The sequence below is a fragment of the Gossypium hirsutum genome, chromosome A09 (genome assembly GCF_007990345.1).
Source record: "Gossypium hirsutum isolate 1008001.06 chromosome A09, Gossypium_hirsutum_v2.1, whole genome shotgun sequence".
In the NCBI taxonomy this organism is placed as follows: domain Eukaryota; kingdom Viridiplantae; phylum Streptophyta; class Magnoliopsida; order Malvales; family Malvaceae; genus Gossypium; species Gossypium hirsutum.
This window is the reverse complement of record NC_053432.1, coordinates 1551770-1573739: the sequence shown is the minus strand read 5'-3', so window position 1 is coordinate 1573739 and position 21970 is coordinate 1551770. Positions and strand designations below refer to the sequence as shown.

The following is a 21970-nucleotide window of genomic DNA, read 5'->3' as shown; positions in this document are numbered from 1 at the left end:
ATTCAACCTTAAAAATGAGTGTCAATCCTGAATGACCTAAATCTAAAATTGTTTGAATTTAAATATTCCCATATCGATATAATCTGAATCCAAAACTTGTCATTTTATTAAAAAAATAGGTAAATTAAATATGTTAGATCAAAAAGTAAATTAGTCATTTTATTAAAAATTCTATTTATTTTTATTATTAATAATTGATACTTATATGTCAGCATGAGGTACACATGACACGCATATGTCACTATTTAGTTATTCTATCGGTCACACCAGTTTTTAATGATACAAATGAATAAATTTTTTAACTGATATAATCAATTTACTAAATTTTCTAATTTTTAAATAAAATAAACAAAATGTACAGAGCTTCCATGGTAATTTAGCCTGGGTTAGGCCTAATTAAATTGTTTTTGTTTTCGTTGTTAGATTGTTTGTACTTGCATGTATCATGCACATGTCCTACCTCTGTCGCTATAATTAATCCTCGCCCACTCCCTCTTTATTACTTTCTTCATTTCAATTCATTTTTTTTTTATTCTTATCATCTTTTTCCCTATTCATTCAAACAAAGCCTTACTTGTGTCATCTTCTTGTTCTAACATACTCCCAAATATCTTTGTTTCACTTTCTTCCTCTAGCAAAACCACAAAAATATCTTTGCCCTTTTCAGACAGAGAGAAAAAGAGGGTTTGGGTTGTAATAAGATCCACAAATGGCAGAGGAGGAAATGAGTTTGATTGACGTCAGTGGTGCATTTCGTCAGGTTCTTTTCATCTCTGCTGGTGCTAGCCATTCTGTTGCTCTTCTCTGTAAGCTCCATTTTTTTTCTTTTATTTTCTTATTATATGCTGGAAAGTTGTTGATCTATCCAAAGTTTCCCAGATATTTCATCTTTTGGAAGAAACATTTAGGGTCTTTTAAATCTTACAAAATTTTTACTTCATTTCACTTGTTTAGCAGTGCCTGCTTCTTCATTGTTTTAATTTGTTCTTCAATTTTATATTTTTTTCCTTGTTTCTTTCTGCAATCAGTTCTGTCATTTGTTGTAATTTTGCAGTGTTCCTTGTTGCATGGTGGCTATGATTGGTTGACTGCTTGTAGTTTACTTAGATATGATCTTTATATTGTTCAAACGGCCAATTAATTTATGTCTTTTTACTATTTGATGGGACTTCTGAGCCAATTTGAGACATGTTTTGATATGATCTTCACTGTTAAATGGTGGACAACGGTTGTGATTGATGGCATGTTTCACTTTTCCTCATGTGAATAAATTAATGCACTAAATTTTGAACAAACAATTCTTCCAACTGCTGTTCAGTTCATTAAATTGTTAAGCCGTAGATCCTTGACCCAACTAAGCTTTGAGAAATAAATGGGCTGTCATTGCTATTGCTTCCATTAACTTAAAAGAGGTAAAAGTACCATGAAGACCCTTGAATTAAGAGTCAGATTGCATTTTGTCCATTTTATTAAAAAAATAGGTAAATTACTCCCTATACATTAGATCAAAGTGTAATCCGATCCTTTCTGTTAACAATTTTACCCATTTTTACGGTTAAGAACTGGTATGGCTACCTGAATAACCAGATTCTGACATATAGGACCAATTTTTAATAGTAAAAATGGATGAAATTTATAAGCAAAAGACCAGTTTGCTCTTTGATCTAATGTATAGTAACTAATTTTCCCATTTTTTAGTAGAGGGGCTCAAATGCAATCCAAGTCCTAATACAAAGGCCTCCATGGTAATTTTACCGGATTTTCAGTATTACCTTGTCTTATTGCTTCACTAATTTGACATTTATTATAATTTGTCTTTTGAGTCCTTGTATGTGTATTTCAAGTTTAGATTCTGACATTTGTTCAGCTTACTTTATGAATTCATTTGACTTGCATAGAGCTACTTAAGCCTATAATCTGGTTCTTGTTCATTTACAGCTGGAAATATTATTTGCTCTTGGGGACGAGGAGAGGATGGACAATTAGGCCATGGGGATGTGGAGGATCGACTTTCTCCTACTCGATTGAGTGCTTTAGATGGACATGACATAATATCTATTACCTGTGGTGCTGATCATACAATTGCATATTCATTGTCAAATGCAGAAGTCTATAGTTGGGGATGGTACATTCTTCATATCATCTATAATCACATCTGTATTAACTTTTTTGAACTGTTTTGTTAAAATTTATCCTTTTTCTCCACTATTCAGGCTTATATTAAGTTTATAAATTAAATTTATGTGGGTTGTTCTTTGTTTGTCTAATCTATTCTCATGCCAACAGCATATTACTAAGGAACAAGCATGTACCTTTTCTTTAACTCTTTTAACTTGTTCATTTATGCTTTTAAAACAGCATACTGTATCTTATGAGGTAATTTTTGTATCATAATCTCATTTATCTATTTTCAATTTTGACTAAAATATATGACTGCTTTTAACTGTTATTAATTCCAGGGGTGACTTTGGTAGACTTGGTCATGGAAACTCTAGTGACTTGTTCACTCCTCAACCAATAAAAGCATTACATGGTCTGAGGATCAAACAAATTGCTTGTGGTGACAGCCATTGTTTGGCTGTGACAATGGAAGGCGAGGTGCAAAGGTTTGTATGGCCTTTTGATCTTTTTTACTTTCTTTTTAATTTATATTGGTAAAAGTATCATGGAGGCTTCTGTACTAGGAGTCAGATTGCATTTTGCCTCCCTACTCAACAAATGGATAAATTAGTCTTAATTTATAGGTTAGATTAAAGAGCAAATTGGTCATTTCTGTTAAAAGTTTTATCCATTTGTACAGTTAAAAACTAGTGTGGCTGACAAAATAACCATATAGTGACATGTGGAATGCGACGTGTACCTCATGTTGATGTACAAGGGCCAGTTATTAACAATAGAAGTTGATAGAATTTTTAATAGAAGGATAAATTTGCTTTTGAATAGAGGGGGCAATGTTCAATCCGATTCCTAGTATAGGGACCTCTATGGTACTTTTACCTTTATGTTTATATTTCATTTCAATTTCCTTGTTTCAGGATAAAAAGCGAGTAGGTTTTTTTTTTGTTTGACCAATTTTCTGTTAACTATGTTTACTAGTGCCTAGAGTTTAACATCCAAGTACAAATAGTAGCTTGAAGTGGCTGTTATGAAATAATAATGCTCCTATTTTACTGAACTAAAAGATTCATGATACATATTGGTTCCCATGACCTTCATGAAGTAAACTGTGATTGTAAGCAAAATGCATTTCAAGAGGTAATCTTGTATTCTTGAAGAAATTAGAGAACCTTTGACCTTTATATGCAATTAGGGCTGATCTATTAGAGGGCTGCAATGCATGAATTAAATGGAGGGTAAACTATATTACTAGTTATCCAACTATGGTTTTTTTTTTCTATTTTGGTCAGCTAACTATGAAAAACTAAAAAATGGTCGCTCAACTATTAGTAAATTTTTTTGGTCACTCAACTAGCTTGGATTTTTGGGTATTTTCATTTTTTTGATTAGCATGCTGGTGACCAAAAAAGTTAAAATTAAATAGTTGATTGACCATTTTTAACTTTTCATAGTTGGGTGACCTTTACTACAGTTTACCCTTAAATGTAAAATTCTTTCATTTTGAATACTATTACCTCAAGCATTTATTCCCGTGCAGGAGAGAAACTACTAAAGAAGAAAGCTTGACTGTGAAAAGAACTGAGAGATGCCGCTAATGTTGATTTCAATTGATATTATACCTGATAGTTAATCATTTTAAAATAGCTGCTTCTATTTATTTTCTTGAAAGCTGGTCAGTGATTTGTATAATAGCTTACTTTACTCTCTTCTACAGAAGTTTACATTTGCAGTTATCTCTTCTTTCAATTTATACATTTGATAGCTTTTATTACTGATTGGTTTTTTTTTACCCTTATTTTAATGTTTACCATTTGGAATTTAATTGAAGTTGGGGAAGAAATCAAAATGGTCAACTTGGTCTTGGAACTACTGAAGACTCTCCAGTGCCTCAAAAGATTAAAGCCTTTCAGGTATTGTTTGTTTTCTGGTTTTCTTTAACAAATTTCCATGCAATGCTCCATTATCTGGTATGTGATAAAATTACCATAGAAGCCCTTGTACTAGGAGTTAGATTGCATTTTGCCCCCTTTCCTAAAAAAAAAAGTGCAAATTTAAATCAAAGAACAAACTAGTCTTTTCAGTTAATATTTCCATCCATTTTTTCAGATTGTTACATATGACATGTCATGCGTATCTTATGGCGACGTACAAGGACCAGTTTTTAACAATAGAAATGGATGAAATTTTTTACAAAAGAAGCAGTTTGCTCTTTGATCTAATGTACATATATTAATTTGTTCATTTTTAAGTAGAGGGGGCAAAATACAATCTGACTCCTTGTATTAAGGCCTCCATGGTAGTATGTTTGTACTATAGTATTAGCATTAAGAGAAAGGAGCCTCTCCTTGCATACAAGTTACTAAGTTTTGTTGACCTTCGCAAAATGTGTTGTACTCATATAGAGTTGTACATTTGTTCAAATAGTATTTGCTTCTTTCTTAACTTTGGAATCCTGTCATATATGTTATAGGGTATTTCTATCAAAATGGTTGCTGCTGGTGCTGAGCATACTGCAGCTATTTCAAAAGAGGGTGCCCTCTATGGATGGGGTTGGGGGCGATATGGTAACTTAGGCTTAGGTGACAGAAATGATCGCTTAGTTCCTGAGAAGGTTTCTACTCTCAATGTAAGTCAACAAGCTAGTAAGATTTATTTGGTCCATATAACTATCTTTACCTCTATAAATAGAGGTTTCTATCAATGAATTATTGGAGCAATTTGATAAGTTTCCCTTTACTTCAATATAGTATAAAAGCCTTTTGTCTAACAGCATGGTTCTCGTTTCTAGCCTATAAATGTTTTCTTACCTCTTTGTTCAAACGAGGACATCCTTGGACCTTCATATGACTCAAACAATTTACCTTTTTTTTTTTTGGCTAAAACAACGCCAAGTCTGTTCACCAAAGCCAATAAACTGACTTTCTTTATCACCAACCAACCATCGGCTTCAATCTAATGGTTCCAAGTGGCAAGGTTCGTGCCCAACTATCTTGGTTGTCTGTTGAGGAGCTTTGCCTAAGGGACGTTAAACCACGTCTTGTATACACCAATCACAACTCCATAACTCATAAAACTAGGTCACAATCGGCATTGTCTCCAAAGTTACAATATTCCCTATTCAATTCTTAGCTGTCGCAACTCACAACAAGAGTCTGCCATCATAGTGACCTCAGTCGCAAAATCCACATTTTTTTCTATTAACTGTCCACGCTTTTTCCTCATAATGAATCCAAGATTTCTACTCTATTGACCATCAATTTGCGAGGGCGTAATAGTGTAACTTTAGGATTTGGTACATTCAGATATTCAAATAAATTGTTATTATCTTTACTTTACTTTTAATTTCTTTTGAATTAGTAATTTGAATTTCTACGTAATTTACCTATCAATTAAAGACTTCTTTTGTTCATCCTTGGTATTTAAAAGGGCCTTTCTTTCCTTTAGTCTTTAATTGAAATTAAAGACTTCTTTGTATTCTAACGCAGGAAAGGTGAGTTTCCTTTTTGCATCTTGTCTTATTTTATTCTTTTTTCTGTAATTTTCCTTTATTTCTTTGTTTTCTGTTAAAATTTCGAGTTGTAGGAAGAGAAGATGAATATGGTTGCTTGTGGATGGCGGCATACCATATCAGTCTCTGTTACTGGTGGATTATACACTTATGGCTGGAGCAAGTATGGTCAACTAGGACATGGGGACTTCGAGGATCATCTTGTTCCTTACAAGGTGGAAGCTTTAGCCGACAGTTCTATTAAACAGGTGACCTTTTGGTGCTCCCATCTCTTAGTAATGTATTGCAAGAAAGAGTCTGAAGTTCTTAGATGTTCCTTCCATGTTAAAACAAAAAAGCATGGTTTTCACATGTCTTATCACGTAAGTGCATGTTCAATGATCTCCTAATCATGTCTTTAGCAAGGAGTGAGGGAGATGTCATTTCTTGATATCTTAACAGAGGTAAAAGTACCATGGAGGCCTATGTACTCGTGTCAGATTGCATTTTTGTCTCATTTACTCAACATATGGGCAAATTAGTCTTTGTACTCTAGATTAAAGAGCAAACTGGTCTCCAAGGTTCAGTTTGTTCTTTGGTTTAGTCTACAGGGACTAATTTGCCTATTTTTTTGAGTAGAGGAGGCAAAATGCAATCCCACTTTTAGGACAAGGGCCTCTATAGTACTTTTACTCTTAGCAGGCTATATTAAGTGACAATTCCAGTGCAAGTAACATACAAACAGCTAGAGTTATTATGGTAATCTCATTTTTAAAATGTGTATGATACGGTCTCCCCTTTTTCTGTGTTATTGATATCTGATGTGTAGTATGCCTCATACCTTTCATGACATTTGTTGTTTCTTTCGAATATACGTTGGCTTTAAAATTATTTTTGAAATTGTTTGTTTCATTTTGGTTTTGGATCTTACTAGATATCAGGTGGATGGAGACATACAATGGCACTCACATCTGATGGAAAACTCTACGGCTGGGGATGGAACAAGGTAGAAAATGAAAATAAATTATCCTTGGTTTATATCTTCGAAATACATAGCCCAATACTCAACAGCGGTGAGATAACCCCACTCAACATGCCGTATCACTACATTGCCTCGGTTTGCTTTCTAATACATTAGGCATAAATCCAGAGTCATTGTGTATGCATTTTGGTTGACATGTATGAACACATGCAGATGGATTTGTCTGCACAATAGTAATTTACTGGTGCATGTGTCTTAACATTTTACAAGTCCTTTAATTGCTTTCGTGGTTATGGATGCTTGTTAAAGGTGCAATAATTAATTTTTGTACCTTGTTTACAGTTTGGACAGGTTGGGGTTGGTGACAATACCGACATTTGCTCTCCAGTGCAAGTTAAATTTCCAAATGATCAGGCACATTCTTGTTACTGTTGCTTCCAAATATTGGTTATGATAGCCCTTGGCTCTAGGAGTTTTCTTTTAATTCTTTCTTCTCTTCTCACATGTTTGTTTGTGTGTTACATGGCAGAAAGTAGTTCAGGTTTCGTGTGGATGGAGGCATACACTTGCTATTACCGAAGAGCAAAACATCTTCTCCTGGGGTAGGGGTACAAATGGACAGCTTGGACATGGAGAATCTATGGACCGGTAATAGCATTTTAATCTAGACCACTGAAGTTTAGGTTTCATGATACTGTAGAAAGATATGTTATTTGGACTTGGGTGTAAGTGTTAGATACTGGTATGAGTTCCACACCCTATGTATTTGGAGGGTTATATCTCTATACAAAAATCTGAATATGCATCGAGCATAGGTGTGTGACATGGATACTTCAAAGAAAAATGAAGATTCTGATCAAAACATATAAAAGTGCTTACAGTAACAAAGCTGTCATGGTCTAAGTACTGATATTTTGGATTCTTATTTTCAGGAATTTTCCAAAGATCATAGAAGCCTTGAGTGTTGAAGGTTCCAGTGGGCAACAGATAGAATCTTCAAAGCTTGACCCATTGTCAGGTTTTGTATAATGACGATCGATTCCCTTCCTGTTCTGCTATCTGGCTTTTTATATGCTTGAATATAGAAGTGTTTTATTGGCAGGTAAATCTTGGGTTTCTCCAGCGGAGCGATATGCAGTTGTCCCTGGTGAAAGTGTAAGTTCTAATGGGTTCTGATAGCAAATCCCTGGAAACTTGAAGCACCCATTTCCAGCTTCAAACATTTGGTTTAATGATTGACCGTTTAGGCAATTTATTTTTCAAAGGTCTTGTTGAGGGAGGGTTGGCTCCTCCGGAGAAGTTTTTGAAGTGTCATCTACTAGGCAGCCGATCTAGTCCCTCAACAACTGGAAGTATTGTCTTTGAGGGAGGGTTGTGTTTCCCATGTTCTGCCAAGGGCCAGCGTGCCGTGAGTGGCTGCCTTGAGGGCTTGGTTCATAGAGCCCTTGGTGGGCGAGTTGCTATTGTCACCTCTTGGTGGGTGGCCGTATGTCAATGTATGGTCGAGACGCTCCTAACTCTGTGAACTAGGCTTTCAAGGTAGCCACTCACAGCACGCTGGCTCTTAACAGAGCATGGGAGACAAAACCCTGTCTCAGGGGACAATACCTTTGGTTGTTGGGGGACTAGATTGGTTGTCTATCAGACGACACTTCGATGACTTCTCCCAAAAGAGTCGATCCCCCCTCTATAGGTCTAGCTGGCAAATATTTGTAGGAAAAATGTCCTTAGACCTGCATTAGGTGATCAAATCCCTAAAAATTAACTACAAGAAAATGGCCCAACTTTGATACTTAAGGTCTCACATATGCAACTTTGGACGGTGCCAATATTATTGAAAGCCACAAAAAGATTGTCTTTCTCCTATGTTTTGATATTCCCCTATTTTTTTCCTCCAATATTATGTGAAGTTTTTGAAGATCCTATGGTTATGTCATTTGACTGTTGATGTCAAAATGCATACAGGGACAAACAGTTAACTCAGAAAAGGGCAATGGTGGTGACGTGGACGTCCCTCAGAATGATGCGAAACGTATTCGGATGTGATTCCTTGAGCTGCCATTAGAAAACCCTGAAGTTACAGCTTCAAGTCTGAATGAAGTGAAAAATGCCAAGCCTCCCATCTTTTTAGCCTTCCATTTAAGTTGATGCCAGCATCTCAAATAATAATGTGACCGTGTCGTTCCATACTGCAAGTCCTCGAAATTTGATGCCGTTTACTAGTAAGTAGTATGATTGTACTATATTATTAACTAATAGGACGGGAGTGAAGGAACGCGACATTACTGATTATAACATAAATTTCCTTCATTTTAAAGTCAAGAAAGATCGATTCTAATGCTATCTGTGAATCTGGTTTTCTGTATTGAAGTTCTTTTGAATATGAAATAGTGTAGATTGGGAAGTGTCAAAGGTAGGAATGACATGTAAGATGGTAAAAGTATCATGGGTACTAAGAGTCAGATTGCATTTTGTTCTCTTAAAAAATAGGTAATTTAATCTTTGTAGGTTAGATTAAAGAGCAAATTGCCCATTTTTGTTAAAAATTACATTTATATTTATTGTTAAAAATTGCTCTCTATATGTTGGAATGAGGTAACGTGACACGTCACATAAAATTGTTCTGTCAGTCATGGCAGTTTTTAATAGTAGAAGTGAATTAAATTTTTAAGAGAAGTTTTTAATAGTAGAAATGAATGTAATTTTTAATAGAAAGGGGCAATTTGTTTTTTAATTTAACATATAAAAACTAATTTGTCTATATTTTTAATAGAGATAGCAAATTGCAATCTGACTTTTAGTACAAGGGATTCTCATGTAAGATGTAAGATGTAAGGGATAAATGGTTCTGTGAATTGTTTCACTGAACTCATTTATCGTCGAAATACTTTGGTGTATTACCTAAATAATGTATTGTATTGTATTGTATTGTATTACCATAGTGTGAACTGAAATCCAAATACATTTCTGAATTTATCTGCCATCAGAAACTAACCGATGAACCACCGAGCCGGAAAAGCAACGATCAGTACGTAGTCTTGAATGGCTTATAAACTTTAAGGTCATGGATCACACCAGCTATTGAACCTGTTCCGGCTAGAATAGAAATCATCAAGCAACTCATGCTTAGCATCTTCAAACAAATCCATCTGCTACTCCACTTAGATATCTTCTTCTGTTCAATGTACATCTCCACTGGAAAATAAACTGTTAAAGGCCAAAATCCAAATGCCCCTAGAATCCCCACAACATCGCCGAAGAATGGAAGCAACATAGATATCACAGTGGTTAACATCACAAACGCTGTTCTCCAAACCGATCTAAAAAGGTTAAGTTTGTAAGGACGATAACCCCGGATTGGCATTGGGATCTTCAACTCTTTGGTGATGGTCTTGCTTTCGGGCCATCTTTGTGATGCCCATTTTTCGACGAAGGTGAAAATCGGCTGGCAAAACACTTGATATGCTCCCACTAGGTGGATGACTATAGCAGCATTAGCAATATCAAGAAGCCAAAATGGGTTATAGAAGCCAAAACCAGTAAGGAGATTGTCAGGTGCAAGGTCACCAAAGGAGGCATAGCCCATGCACCCACATAACATGTAGAATGCTGTTGTTATTGCAATGCTAAGTTTAGTGGCCTTCTTCATTGTCTTTGCTTCTGCTGGTGGGGATTTCACTGTGTCCTACAATATCCCAATAATTAATTTTTCTGTTATTATTTTGTGATGCTTTTGTCATAATTGGCGGCTGATAATATTTATTAGGTTAATATACTAAAAAAACCCCTTAAACTATTATACCTTGTTTAAACAAGTCTTTACGTTATTTTTGTACTCCCTAACCTATACTTTTTACACATAAAACCTTTGATTTTATTATTAAAGAAAAATATTTTGAAAATTTAAGTTAATTTGTAATTACGCTGATATGAATTTGATGAAAATAGTTTATTTAATAAAAATAAAATAATATTTTTGAAAGTAAAATAAATAATATTTTAAAACTTTTTGAAAGTGAATATATACATCGTTAACTAAATCATTCTTTTGAAAATTTTGATACTCTTTTAAATTTAGATTTTTTTATTTAAAAAGTCTATAGAATTTTTATTGCATTGATAATAAATTAAGGTAAGAGTATGAAATTTAAAATAATTCAACTTTAATATTAAAATTAAGGACAAAGTGTAGTAATTTAATGGCTTTTTAAATATGTTATAATCTATTTATTATGCATGCAACCATGAGAGTCGAAATCGTATCCATCTTTGTAAATTTAAATCATTAATTCAAACTATGAAATACTACAACATTTGAAAGAGAACCGAGAAATATACCTGAATTTCAATGAGAATCATTGAAAACGAGTATGCAAAAGCAATGTCACCAAGAGCTCGGAAGCTCCTCCATATCTTTTGAGCTGGTGTAACTGTTCCAAGGCTTATTCCAGTAAGACTACCCCTAATAGTTCCAATACCTGCTTAAGCAAAATGAAGAAAAACCATCAGTCTAGGAAGAAGATCGAGTTGGACCTCAAATGTTTCACAAGACTCAAACTCGATATCTATCTTCAAAAGGCATTTGTAATGTGCTTGGCGGAGTTGAAACTATACCTATAACTTTAGCAATTCCAAGGGCAAGACCAATGCCGGAATAGGTAAAGGACATGACAGCAGCTAGAATTGAGAGCCACCATATTTGATCAAAATCTGGGATTTGTGAAAGTAAGATCTCAGCGACTCCGAACATCATCATGTATGGGCTGCTGGACATGTGACATGGGTTCTTCCCCCCACTATTGTGGAAACAATTAGACCTTTTTATTGCCCTATCATTACCATTTCAAAAGCAGGAAAAGCGTCACAACTTTGAATATGTAATTTTGTTAGAATTGTAATGAGGGGTTTTTTTTAAGGCAAATTACACTTATCATCACTAAACTATTAGTATGTTTATTTTTTGGTCACTCACAAAATAGTCATTAAATTATTTGAAAGTTTCATTTAAGTTATTGGATTGTTAAAATCGCTATAGTACGACTCTCCCTGTTTGCACCGCCTGCATTTTTTTCTACAATTCAAATTTTTTTTTTAATGTCATGAATCTGTAAACCAAAATCTAAAAGGCTTTCTTCTTCAATTTTTGACATTGCCTGTCAGATCGATTTAGATTTAAGGTATTAATCCACTGTATTAATCGTTAAATTGTCTCTTGGAGCTTGCTAGTTAGATTTTTTTTTTAAAGAAAAAGATTAACTATCTAGAGATTTAATAATTTTTTTTGAATAATTCAATGACTATTTTATAACTTTTTAAATTTTAATGACCAAAATATAAACTTATAAATAGTTTAGTATTCTGGGTGTTGTTTACCTTTCTGGTTTTTTTAATGTGGAACTTACATCATGCTTATTGAAGCTGCAATTGTGTACCCAATGGAAACACCAAAAAGATTGACATACTGAATAAACCCACAAACCTTCACTTTGTATCCACCTTATCAAAACAAACAAAAAATAACATTGCATTTTTAGTATTAGTATTGTTTGCGGACATTGAATAAATAAGCAAAAAGGAAGAAAAGTTACCCAAAAGAGAGCCAACCGCCTGTGTATAAGTATAGTTACGCTTGCCAGAAACAGGATCACCGGTCCGATAACAATCGGTGAGCAGGCAAGAAGTGTAAAATGTGATAATGGAAAACAACAACATTACAGCTGGACCTGCAATCCAACCCAGTTGAGCAATTGCCCATGCTAACGAAAGAACCCCCGATCCAATCACCGCCGTTATTATGTGTGCACTGGCCGTCCAGAAAGTTCCGGTTCGTTTGAGGCGGCCATCATCATCGAAACATTGTGAGTCGTTCAGAGAAGGATTATCGATAAATACACGGTGGTTCTCGCCCATGCTTGCAGCTCTACTAGGTTCGAAATTAAAAGCTGAAAATCAATGGAAAGAATGGCTTATTTGAGTATGGCAAGTGCATTAACTTAACTCCAACTAAATGCGGAAGTAACGAGGTGCAATTTATAACGGTTTTTTTTTATGAAATTTTGGCCTTTTTCCTTGAATAAAAAGTTGTGTAACATTTAAAAAATGGTTCATCGTTGACTGTTCATATATCAATGTTTTGTAGTTTAAAAAAAAGTTAAATTTCTAAGAAGCCCTTATATTATAAAAATTGTATCAAATTAGTCCTTGTATACTATTAAAAAGTCTAAATTGTAGCATGATTAATATTTATGGTGTAAATTAATAGTGGAGGGAGTAAATGGAAGAGAAAGAAGTTGAGTAAACAGGGATGGAATGGCATCTTTTGAAAAGAAAGTGAGGGTGAAAAACGAATCACACATACACTAATATACTGTTTACTTGGAATTTGTATTACTACGAATCATCACCAATGCTTGTTTCGAAAAATAATAAAACAGTCTAAAATAGTTGATGTTTTGAATAATAAATGGCGTTACGTAAGTGAATTCGACATGTCTAAGCCAAAATGAGGACCATGATTCAAAGCATCCTATGCTTCTAATTATCTTTCACACGCACTCTCTTAGACCTCTTCAACCCCTTTTTTAAGTTTACCTCAAATTCCTTCCATACCTATATTATTATTTAAGCCATTAAAAATATATTTTTTTAAGTTTTTTTATTTAAAAAATGGTTAAAATATGCATATAATCTTTGTATTTTTTAAAAATTAGGATTTTAGTCCATATACTTGTATTTCTAGGAATTTAGTCTCTTTATATTTTAGATTTCAAATTCAGGTCTAACTATTAATATTATTAATTTTTTTTGTTAAATTCAAGTTGATTATAACGTCTTTTTTTAATTAGATGGCTATCAAGTGAGTGTTTTTTTCAAAATGTCACATCAATAAATTTAGCAGCAAAAATAATAGTGTTAACAGTTGGATTTGAATTTTAAAATTTAAAAATTACAGGGATTAAGTTCCTAAAACTTACAAGTACATGGACTAAATTACTAATTTTCGAAAAGTATTAGGACTATAGGCACATTTTAACCATAAAAAATTTACATGTGTTGGGATTTAAACTTGTATTATTTAATTCAATAAAGCTTTAATTTTACCACTAAACTACAACACTGTACTAATTTGCTGTTGTTGTTACGGCCTAGAGATTTTTTATGTTCTTATCCTTAAGGGATTTTTTCTTTTTGTTGTTGTTACTACATCAAAATTTAATTTTAATTCATAATTTTTGTATACACATTTTGGTGTTGTAGTTTGTGTCTATGCTTTAATATAGGTTCATCAATAAAGTGAGGGTAATTTAGAGTTTATTCAAATATATATTAATATATACAAAATTACAATTCTAATGTAGAAGCAACTTTTAAGAAATGAATATTAAAAGATGATGAATTTGAGAAATATAAAAGAAGTAGTAATGAAGGTTGATATTAGTGGATTATGTTAAAATTAGAAGGATTATGTTAGTTTCAAGCTTGATTTTAGTAGATTATATTAAATTTTGTGTTAATATTAGGTTTTTTATTTGAATATAGAAAAAAAAGGGTTAAAAAGGGTAAAAATATGTATGTGTACAAGTTCATTCTATAGTTTTTTTTTTTGGAATGGGTGTTTCAACATTTATGGTTGTCAAGTTTTGTAATATGTATTGTGTTAATGAGTTTTTCAAGCTAGACTGAAATCAGGGTAATGATTTTGGAATGACTAGTGGGATTGTGGATAAATTTTCTCTAAACAAATCTCAACATTTGTTGTTGTCAAGGTCTTTGTTATTTTTAAAAAAAAATGTAAATAGTAATTTTCAATTGTTTTTTTTAAAGAGGAGGTCTCGGAAATTTAAATTAACCTCAACACCCATGAGTGTTTAGGTTTTATTAAATACCCTAACGAAACCCTAACACAAAAAGCTATAAATATCACACGTCACTTGTTGTTTTTTTCATGGAAAACCCAAAACATTCATCCTTTACATTCTATGCTATCCTACATACCTAATATTTTCTAAATCTAAATTTTGAAGCATGCCATAATGCCCGTTCTCTTATTGAGATGGAAGAAGGATTTGTTTCTTAGAATGCAATAACAATGGAGTATTATCTACTAGCTTAGTACTGCAATAATATGGAAATATAATGGCCTAACGGCAAAAGAATTTATCGCTTAAGAAATCTTGTTTTTATCATATTAGTCAAGTTGAGAATTTTACTAATTGAATGATGGAGACTAGTGACTCATATGTTTTATCTGTCATGCGTTAAAGCTACAATAAGGTTGGAAGATGTAACATTACTGATGGACCTTCTAGTGGATGTATGTATAGTAATATGAGAGTTAAATGTGATGAGTCACTACAACAATTTTGCTCATTAATGGCGTCTAAATTATTTTCATTGAAATTTACATTTATATCACTATTTGTATTTGGTGATGCAAAGTTTGTCGTCATGACGTTCCTCACATTAGGTGTGTCACTAAATATTAATAATGATAATGTTTTTTTTCTCCTCATGTATTATTGGAAATATAGTGATGATATTGTATAACTCCATCTTATAATTAACACTAAGTGACATCTAGTGGCGTCACTAATTTATATCAAATTTCATCATTAATCATTAGTATCGTCACTTATAATGAAATAACATTTAATGTATAGGTGAAAAAAGTGATGCTGTAAAAGTGTTAATGACATATCATATCATCGTCTAATATAATAAAATTAATAACGTTAATGACGAAAATGTAAAATTTCACCGTTTAATAAGTATTTAATGACAAATCACTTCATCATGAAATTATATACGAATTTGTCATTTATTATTCGAATCATCATCAATAATGAAATAGCATTCAATATATAGGTGATGAAACATATATTCTCACATTACTAGTGACGTAATATATTGTCACCTAATATGCTAAAATAATGTCATAAAAAATTTATTTAGTGTCAATTTGAAATTGTCACATAATACACACAAACAAAAAAAAATCATCTTATAATCAATATTCGGTGACAATCATTTTTAGTGAATTACAAGAGGAGGGCAAAACCCAAACAGCAATGCAACTAGCGCAACTCGAACTCATGTCACACTTGGGACGATGAACACCTTGACCATCAAACCAACACATGAGGTTCAAAATCATCAAATTATTAATAACACAATAATAATCATATGAGAATTTAAAAAAAGTAAAAAAATAATTAATTAAAGTTTGTAAAATAATTCTCAAATATAAATATTATTTGTTTTACTAAAAACATTACAAAATTTATTTCTTAAAAAAATCAAAATCGTGGAATTAAAGACTTAGATAATTGTTATTCTCAATATAATAAAACTTAAATGCTGAAAGCAGTAACATAACTGGTAGAATAGCTTATCGCGTGCTTCTCAAATTAGATATTGGGTCATTGGTGAATGGTGATTGTAGTGATGACAAGTATGTGGTGTCATTTGGAGCTGCAAATTAGAAAATAAATACCACATATTTAAAGCTTGTATTAGTAATTTTTATTGAAGAAAAATAAAAGCTATCACTCTCGTTTACACGCTTCTACTATTTTCACTATTATTGTTGTGTGTTTTTCTATATGTCATCTCAGATAGGTTAATTCTATGTATTTATATAATACGGTCATTGTTTATAGATGTGATATGCTAAGTAGATCTCCATGAATGATGATGTGTATGTTGGAAAAATATGATTTTTTTGGAATCATTGAGGCATATTTTTTATTGGTAAATGAGGAGTTTTGAATCATAAAATTATGATTTTATGTTCTATACAATCATATGCTCAAAATGGTTGAGTGATGAATGAGAAATTAATGCTCAAAGTAAGCTACTTGTGAATTATGTTGAGGAAAATGAAAAGTATTAGTCCCACATTGATTGAGAATCAAGTGTGGAACTTGTATATATAGGTAAACCAACTTGGTGGTTATTGAATGACTAAACTAATGCTTTCCATTGTGTGTAGGGGGTGAAAATCCAAATCCATCGAGGTTGGGGGCGCATGTGGGCGATGCAAAATGTCCAGATTGATTGGGCTAGAGCCTATAAATATTTTAGCCCAATACGTGTTTATTTCTTTTCCTCAGAGTATTCAAATTAAATAATCAGATCACAGAAAGACTAAATTTTGAACATTTTTCTCTTCAAAAAACTATTTTCTGGTGATAAAAAGAATGCAAGCCTAGCTCGTTGATCACGCAGCTGCGCTACTGTGGTGTTCATCCAGTTTTTGTGTCTTGGGAGACAATCATTCGATGTTTCTCCAACGTGAAAGGCGTCCTTGGGGTGATCTCGTAGTTCCTACGGGGTGGAGACGATGGGGTTGGTCCATGGATTTTCCTTCCTTTTGCCTCATTTCGCTCAAACGGTTGAAGGGTGATAGTGCATCAAGCTGTTTGCAAGGGTCAACTTGATCCTCTTCCCCAGGGATCCCAGATGGGGGAACCTAAGGGAGCCGTTGACTCCAACTATTGTCCATGTACGATTCATACTAGAACTGACCAACTGCCCATCCCACCTCTTCTACGTTCTTGAGAACCCATCTTTGTCTCAGTAGATTCTTTCAGTGGTATGTTTCGATCATCTTCTCCATTACTTAGAAAAAGTGAGCCACTGATTCAGATACAAGATACTATCATTACCACCTGGACAACTAGACACCGAACCTATAATCGCAATAACCTAATTGCAAGAGTAAAACTTTACCAACTGAGCTATATCCCTCGAGCCAAGTGGAGCATGCATGAAGGAGTCAGATGCTTCTTTTATTCTTTTCCTTGGCGCAACTGGGCCATCCTGGACTTGAACCAGAGATCTTGCCTGTGCAGTAAATCATCGTACCTACGGTCCAACCAATTTGGAGAGAATCAATAGATTCTTTTTCAGGAGTGATTCATCTTTCTCAAACACAGCATACAACTTTCCATTGTATTGTGCTCTTCAAGTTTGCTTGTTCCCCCATTCTTCCTTACCATGGCAAGTATTTGTGAAATAAGAAATAACTCTGATGGGAAAAAACAAAAAGAGGGTGTTAAGAGACTCTCTTGGCCCAACCCTAAACACTCTAAGATCTTTTTCAAACTTGCTCCCATTTCGAGTCAAGAGATAGATAAATAGACATATCCCATTACAGTGATCGAGGGCGTTCGTAGTGACTGAGGAGGTCGAAGACCAATAAATGAATTATTTATTAGCCAAGCATTCTTCTTATGGCTAAATCCAATCTCTTGGTCCCTGCGGAAAGAAAAAAGAATTCATGTTCTTCCTTTCCAAACACAGCATACAACTTTCCATTGTATTGTGCTCTTCAAGTTTGCTTGTTCCCCCATTCTTCCTTACCATGGCAAGTATTTGTGAAATAAGAAATAACTCTGATGGGAAAAAACAAAAAGAGGGTGTTAAGAGACTCTCTTGGCCCAACCCTAAACACTCTAAGATCTTTTTCAAACTTGCTCCCATTTCGAGTCAAGAGATAGATAAATAGACATATCCCATTACAGTGATCGAGGGCGTTCGTAGTGACTGAGGAGGTCGAAGACCAATAAATGAATTATTTATTAGCCAAGCATTCTTCTTATGGCTAAATCCAATCTCTTGGTCCCTGCGGAAAGAAAAAAGAATTCATGTTCTTCCTTTCCAAACACAGCATACAACTTTCCATTGTATTGTGCTCTTCAAGTTTGCTTGTTCCCCCATTCTTCCTTACCATGGCAAGTATTTGTGAAATAAGAAATAACTCTGATGGGAAAAAACAAAAAGAGGGTGTTAAGAGACTCTCTTGGCCCAACCCTAAACACTCTAAGATCTTTTTCAAACTTGCTCCCATTTCGAGTCAAGAGATAGATAAATAGACATATCCCATTACAGTGATCGAGGGCGTTCGTAGTGACTGAGGAGGTCGAAGACCAATAAATGAATTATTTATTAGCCAAGCATTCTTCTTATGGCTAAATCCAATCTCTTGGTCCCTGCGGAAAGAAAAAAGAATTCATGTTCTTCCTTTCGGGAATGGAGGATTAGGAAAATCCTATTGATTGCAGCTTTCTCTAGACCTCTAGGAAAAGCATAAAAAAAATGCTTGAATGGTACAATCCCTCCGTCACCCTAGAATGAAAGGGGCAATCTCGTAGTTCTTGGTCTGTGAAGATACGTTGTTAGGTGCTCCATTTTATTTTCCCATTGAGCCCGAACCTAAACCTGTGCTCGAGAGATAAATGTCCATACACTAATAAGGGATGTATAGATTATTGAAAAGAGAGGAGCCGTGGTGGTCCCCTCCAGACTGCCTGGATCCCACGAGTGAATAGAAAGTTGGATTTATATTGGATCTCACCTGAATCTGTTTTCCAGTGATAGAAAGAAAGCAAGCCTAGTTCGTTGATCATGCAACTGCACTACTGTGGTGTTCATCCAGTTGTTGTATCCTGGGAGACAATCATCTGATGTTTCTCCAGCGCGAAAGGAGCGGTCGAATTTGTCTTAAGGAGACTGTGTTCCACAGGCCTCAACTCTGAATCGATTTCCAACATGTTTATAGTAAACATTTATTTTAAATAATATTTTACTTGTTATTCATGTTTCAATCTTGTGATTTATTTGATTTACATTAATATACTTAAATATTTTTTTATTACTGTGTATTTGCTAACGATTGTGCAACAGTGTACCCTACTTTAAGGTTAACATGCATACACTCGAAGTGGATTCACATACACAAGGTTCGCACCATGTGTAGGAGTACTCATATTACGTATTACACGTCCTCAATATTGGGCTCGCCCATACTACAAATGTGCAAACCCATATAGAGTGCAGTTCAGGACCCGATGGAGTAGCGTAGAAGTGGGTTGATAATAATTGGTATCATAACAACTGTATAAGTTAATTTATTTTAATTTTTTCTTCACTTATTAACTATTTTCTATTCTAATTAGCTCATTTATTCTTTTATAAATATATAAATAAATTAAAATGAAATAAATTAAAAAAAATGAAGGAAAAAACATCACAACCTAACGTTCTGGAAATTAAAAAAATGAAAAAAAAGGTTAAACCTAGTTAAAATAAAATAAAATTATTTCTACCCATGCTCATAGCCCGAATTTTTAGATTTAGCTATAAAGGGAAAAAATAAATTAATTTAATGCCATGTTCAATTTCTAGGTTTGAATCTCAAAAAAGTAAAGCATAATATCAAATTTAGTTCTAAATATTTGCCTATTTTTATCAATTTAGCTTTTATTATTTTTTGGGTAAATTTAGCCTTCAACCTTTAAAAAAATTGAATTCGACCATCAACTTTTTAAAAAATGTTGTTTAACATACCTTTAAGGCAGAGCGAAAGGATAAAAATTTGAAAACTAGTCACTGATTAAACAATCCCACCATTTATGTGACAAAATAATATGTCACCATTTATGTATTATAAATATGACAAATTGTATTACCATCAACAAAGTCTATTAATAATAGTGAAGGAAATCGACTTGATGTCCGAGAAGCATACCAGAGAGGGGGATTTGCCATCTGCAATTAAAATTATGGATGCAGATTTTGATAGTAATGTGGATTCTAGTTGTTGATTTTATGGGGTTGATTGTGTGTTTTTTTGTAGTTCCTTAGAGTTATATTGATTTTTATGGATTTAAGTATTATTTTCTGGAATTGTTAGGAAACGAGACATCCCCATTTCCATAAAATAGTCGCTGAGCAAAGAAATGATTTTAACTCGGATATCTTATGCTTATATGAGACCCGAATTAGTGGTGAACGAGCGGATGGAATTATTGGAAAAATAAGGTTTTCGAATTCCTTCAGGGTTGAGGCTAGTGGTTTTTCTAGGGGGATTTGGATCCTCTGTGTGAAAAATAAAATAAAATAAAATAAAATAAATAAAGAACACACAAATTTTACGTGGAAACCCTTTCGGGAAAAAAACACGGGCAGAGGAGAAGAAAATTCACTATGTCGAAAATTTTGAATCAAATACAAAAGGAATAGACTATATCTATTTATAGGCTTGCAAAGCCATATTCTAGTAGGATTGAAACACCTTATCCTAATCAATATAAAATAGATGGAGTTTAATAAGGTTTAAAAACCTTATTCTAATAGTTCTATATGGATTTTACTTTTATTTTATTTTCCATCGTATTTTATTTAAATAAGAATTTGGGTCACTTAATTCAACAATCTCCAGCTTGACACAAATTCTCAATGAACAAGTTCTTCATCGCGAACTTTCAATAAACAAGTTCTCCACCTCTTCGATAAAACCCCTTAAGGGTTTAACTTCAACAATGAACACCAACCAAGTCTAAGCAATGCTCAAACTTGGTTATAGGAAGTGACTTAGTCATCATATCTGCAGGATTTTCATGAGTACTAATTTTGCTCACAACAATATCACCACGAGCAATAATATCACGAACAAAATGATACCGAATATCAATGTGTTTTGTTCTCTCATGAAACATTTGATCTTTTGTAAGAAAGATGGCACTCTGACTGTCACAAAATACTGTGCTGATTTAAAGGTCTTCATTGAGTTCACTAAATAGTCCCTTCAACCAAATAGCTTCTTTACAAGCCTCAGTAATCGTCATATACTCAGCTTCAGTGGTAGACAAAGCGACTGTAGTTTGCAAAGTGGCTTTCCAACTAATTGCACAACCCCCGATTGTAAAGACGTAACCTGTGAGAGATCTTCTTCTATCAAGGTCTCCAGCAAAATCAGCATCAACATACCCTATAACTCCATCTTTAGTTCTTCCAAACTGTAAGCAAACATCAGTAGTACCTCGTAAATATCTTAAAATCCACTGAACTGCTTTCCAATGTTCTTTACCGGGATTTTCCATATATCTGCTAACTGCACTGACTGCATATGATAAATCTGGACGTGAACAAACCATAGCATACATGACAGATCCCACTGCACTAGAGTATGGAACATGTGACATGTTCTCAATCTCATCATCTGATTGAGGAGACAAGGCCGATGAAAGTCTGAAATGGGCTGCTAAAGGAGTACTAACAGGCTTAGCACTCTGCATATTGAACTTGCAAAGAACTTTCTCAATGTACCCGCTCTGACTTAGGTACAATTTACTTGCTTTTCTATCTCTGAGAATCTCCATACTAAGTATCTTCTTTACTGGTCCTAAATCTTTCATCTCAAATTCTTCACTTAGTTGGGCTTTGACCTTTCTTATCTCTCCTTTATCTTTTGCTGCTATCAACATGTCATCAACATAAAGAAGTAGATACACAAAAGAACCATCACTGTTTTTCTTAAAGTAAACACAACTGTCTAAACTACTTCTTTTGAAATCATGAGAAGTCATAAAGGAATCAAA

At 33.7% G+C, this 21970-nt stretch overlaps 2 protein-coding genes across 2 annotated transcripts; one reads left to right on the top strand and one right to left on the bottom strand.

Annotated features, from left to right (window-relative positions):
* Window positions 1-430: 430 nt before the first annotated feature.
* On the top strand, window positions 431-8930 carry LOC107888482 (ultraviolet-B receptor UVR8). Its single transcript, XM_016812609.2, has 12 exons — window positions 431-806; window positions 1939-2125; window positions 2460-2606; window positions 3947-4028; window positions 4589-4744; window positions 5701-5874; window positions 6540-6611; window positions 6930-7001; window positions 7117-7235; window positions 7520-7605; window positions 7690-7742; window positions 8553-8930. The coding sequence occupies exons 1-12, from the start codon at window positions 710-712 to the stop codon at window positions 8631-8633; spliced, it is 1326 nt and encodes a 441-aa protein (XP_016668098.1). The 5' UTR covers window positions 431-709; the 3' UTR covers window positions 8634-8930.
* Window positions 8931-9330: 400 nt separating this feature from the next.
* LOC107888481 (amino acid permease 4) lies at window positions 9331-12653 on the bottom strand. The gene is made up of 5 exons (XM_016812608.2): window positions 12176-12653; window positions 11990-12083; window positions 11202-11416; window positions 10926-11065; window positions 9331-10272 (listed from the first exon to the last, which is right to left on the bottom strand). Exons 1-5 carry the CDS (start codon window positions 12495-12497, stop codon window positions 9613-9615), a joined length of 1431 nt encoding a protein of 476 aa, XP_016668097.1. The 5' UTR covers window positions 12498-12653; the 3' UTR covers window positions 9331-9612.
* Between the last annotated feature and the right edge of the window lie 9317 nt (window positions 12654-21970).

Excerpts from the sequence above, each read along its gene's own strand:
- LOC107888481 (XM_016812608.2), bottom strand. The coding sequence starts at position 12,497 with ATGGGCGAGAACCACCGTGTATTTATCGATAATCCTTCTCTGAACGAC. Across the intron at positions 11,066-11,201 it reads TGGAATTGCTAAAGTTATAG|GTATTGGAACTATTAGGGGT; the intron begins GTATAGTTTCAA and ends TTGCTTAAGCAG. Across the intron at positions 10,273-10,925 it reads TGATTCTCATTGAAATTCAG|GACACAGTGAAATCCCCACC; the intron begins GTATATTTCTCG and ends GGGATATTGTAG.
- LOC107888482 (XM_016812609.2), top strand. The coding sequence starts at position 710 with ATGGCAGAGGAGGAAATGAGTTTGATTGACGTCAGTGGTGCATTTCGT. Across the intron at positions 7,002-7,116 it reads TTAAATTTCCAAATGATCAG|AAAGTAGTTCAGGTTTCGTG; the intron begins GCACATTCTTGT and ends GTTACATGGCAG. Across the intron at positions 7,606-7,689 it reads AAAGCTTGACCCATTGTCAG|GTAAATCTTGGGTTTCTCCA; the intron begins GTTTTGTATAAT and ends TTTTATTGGCAG.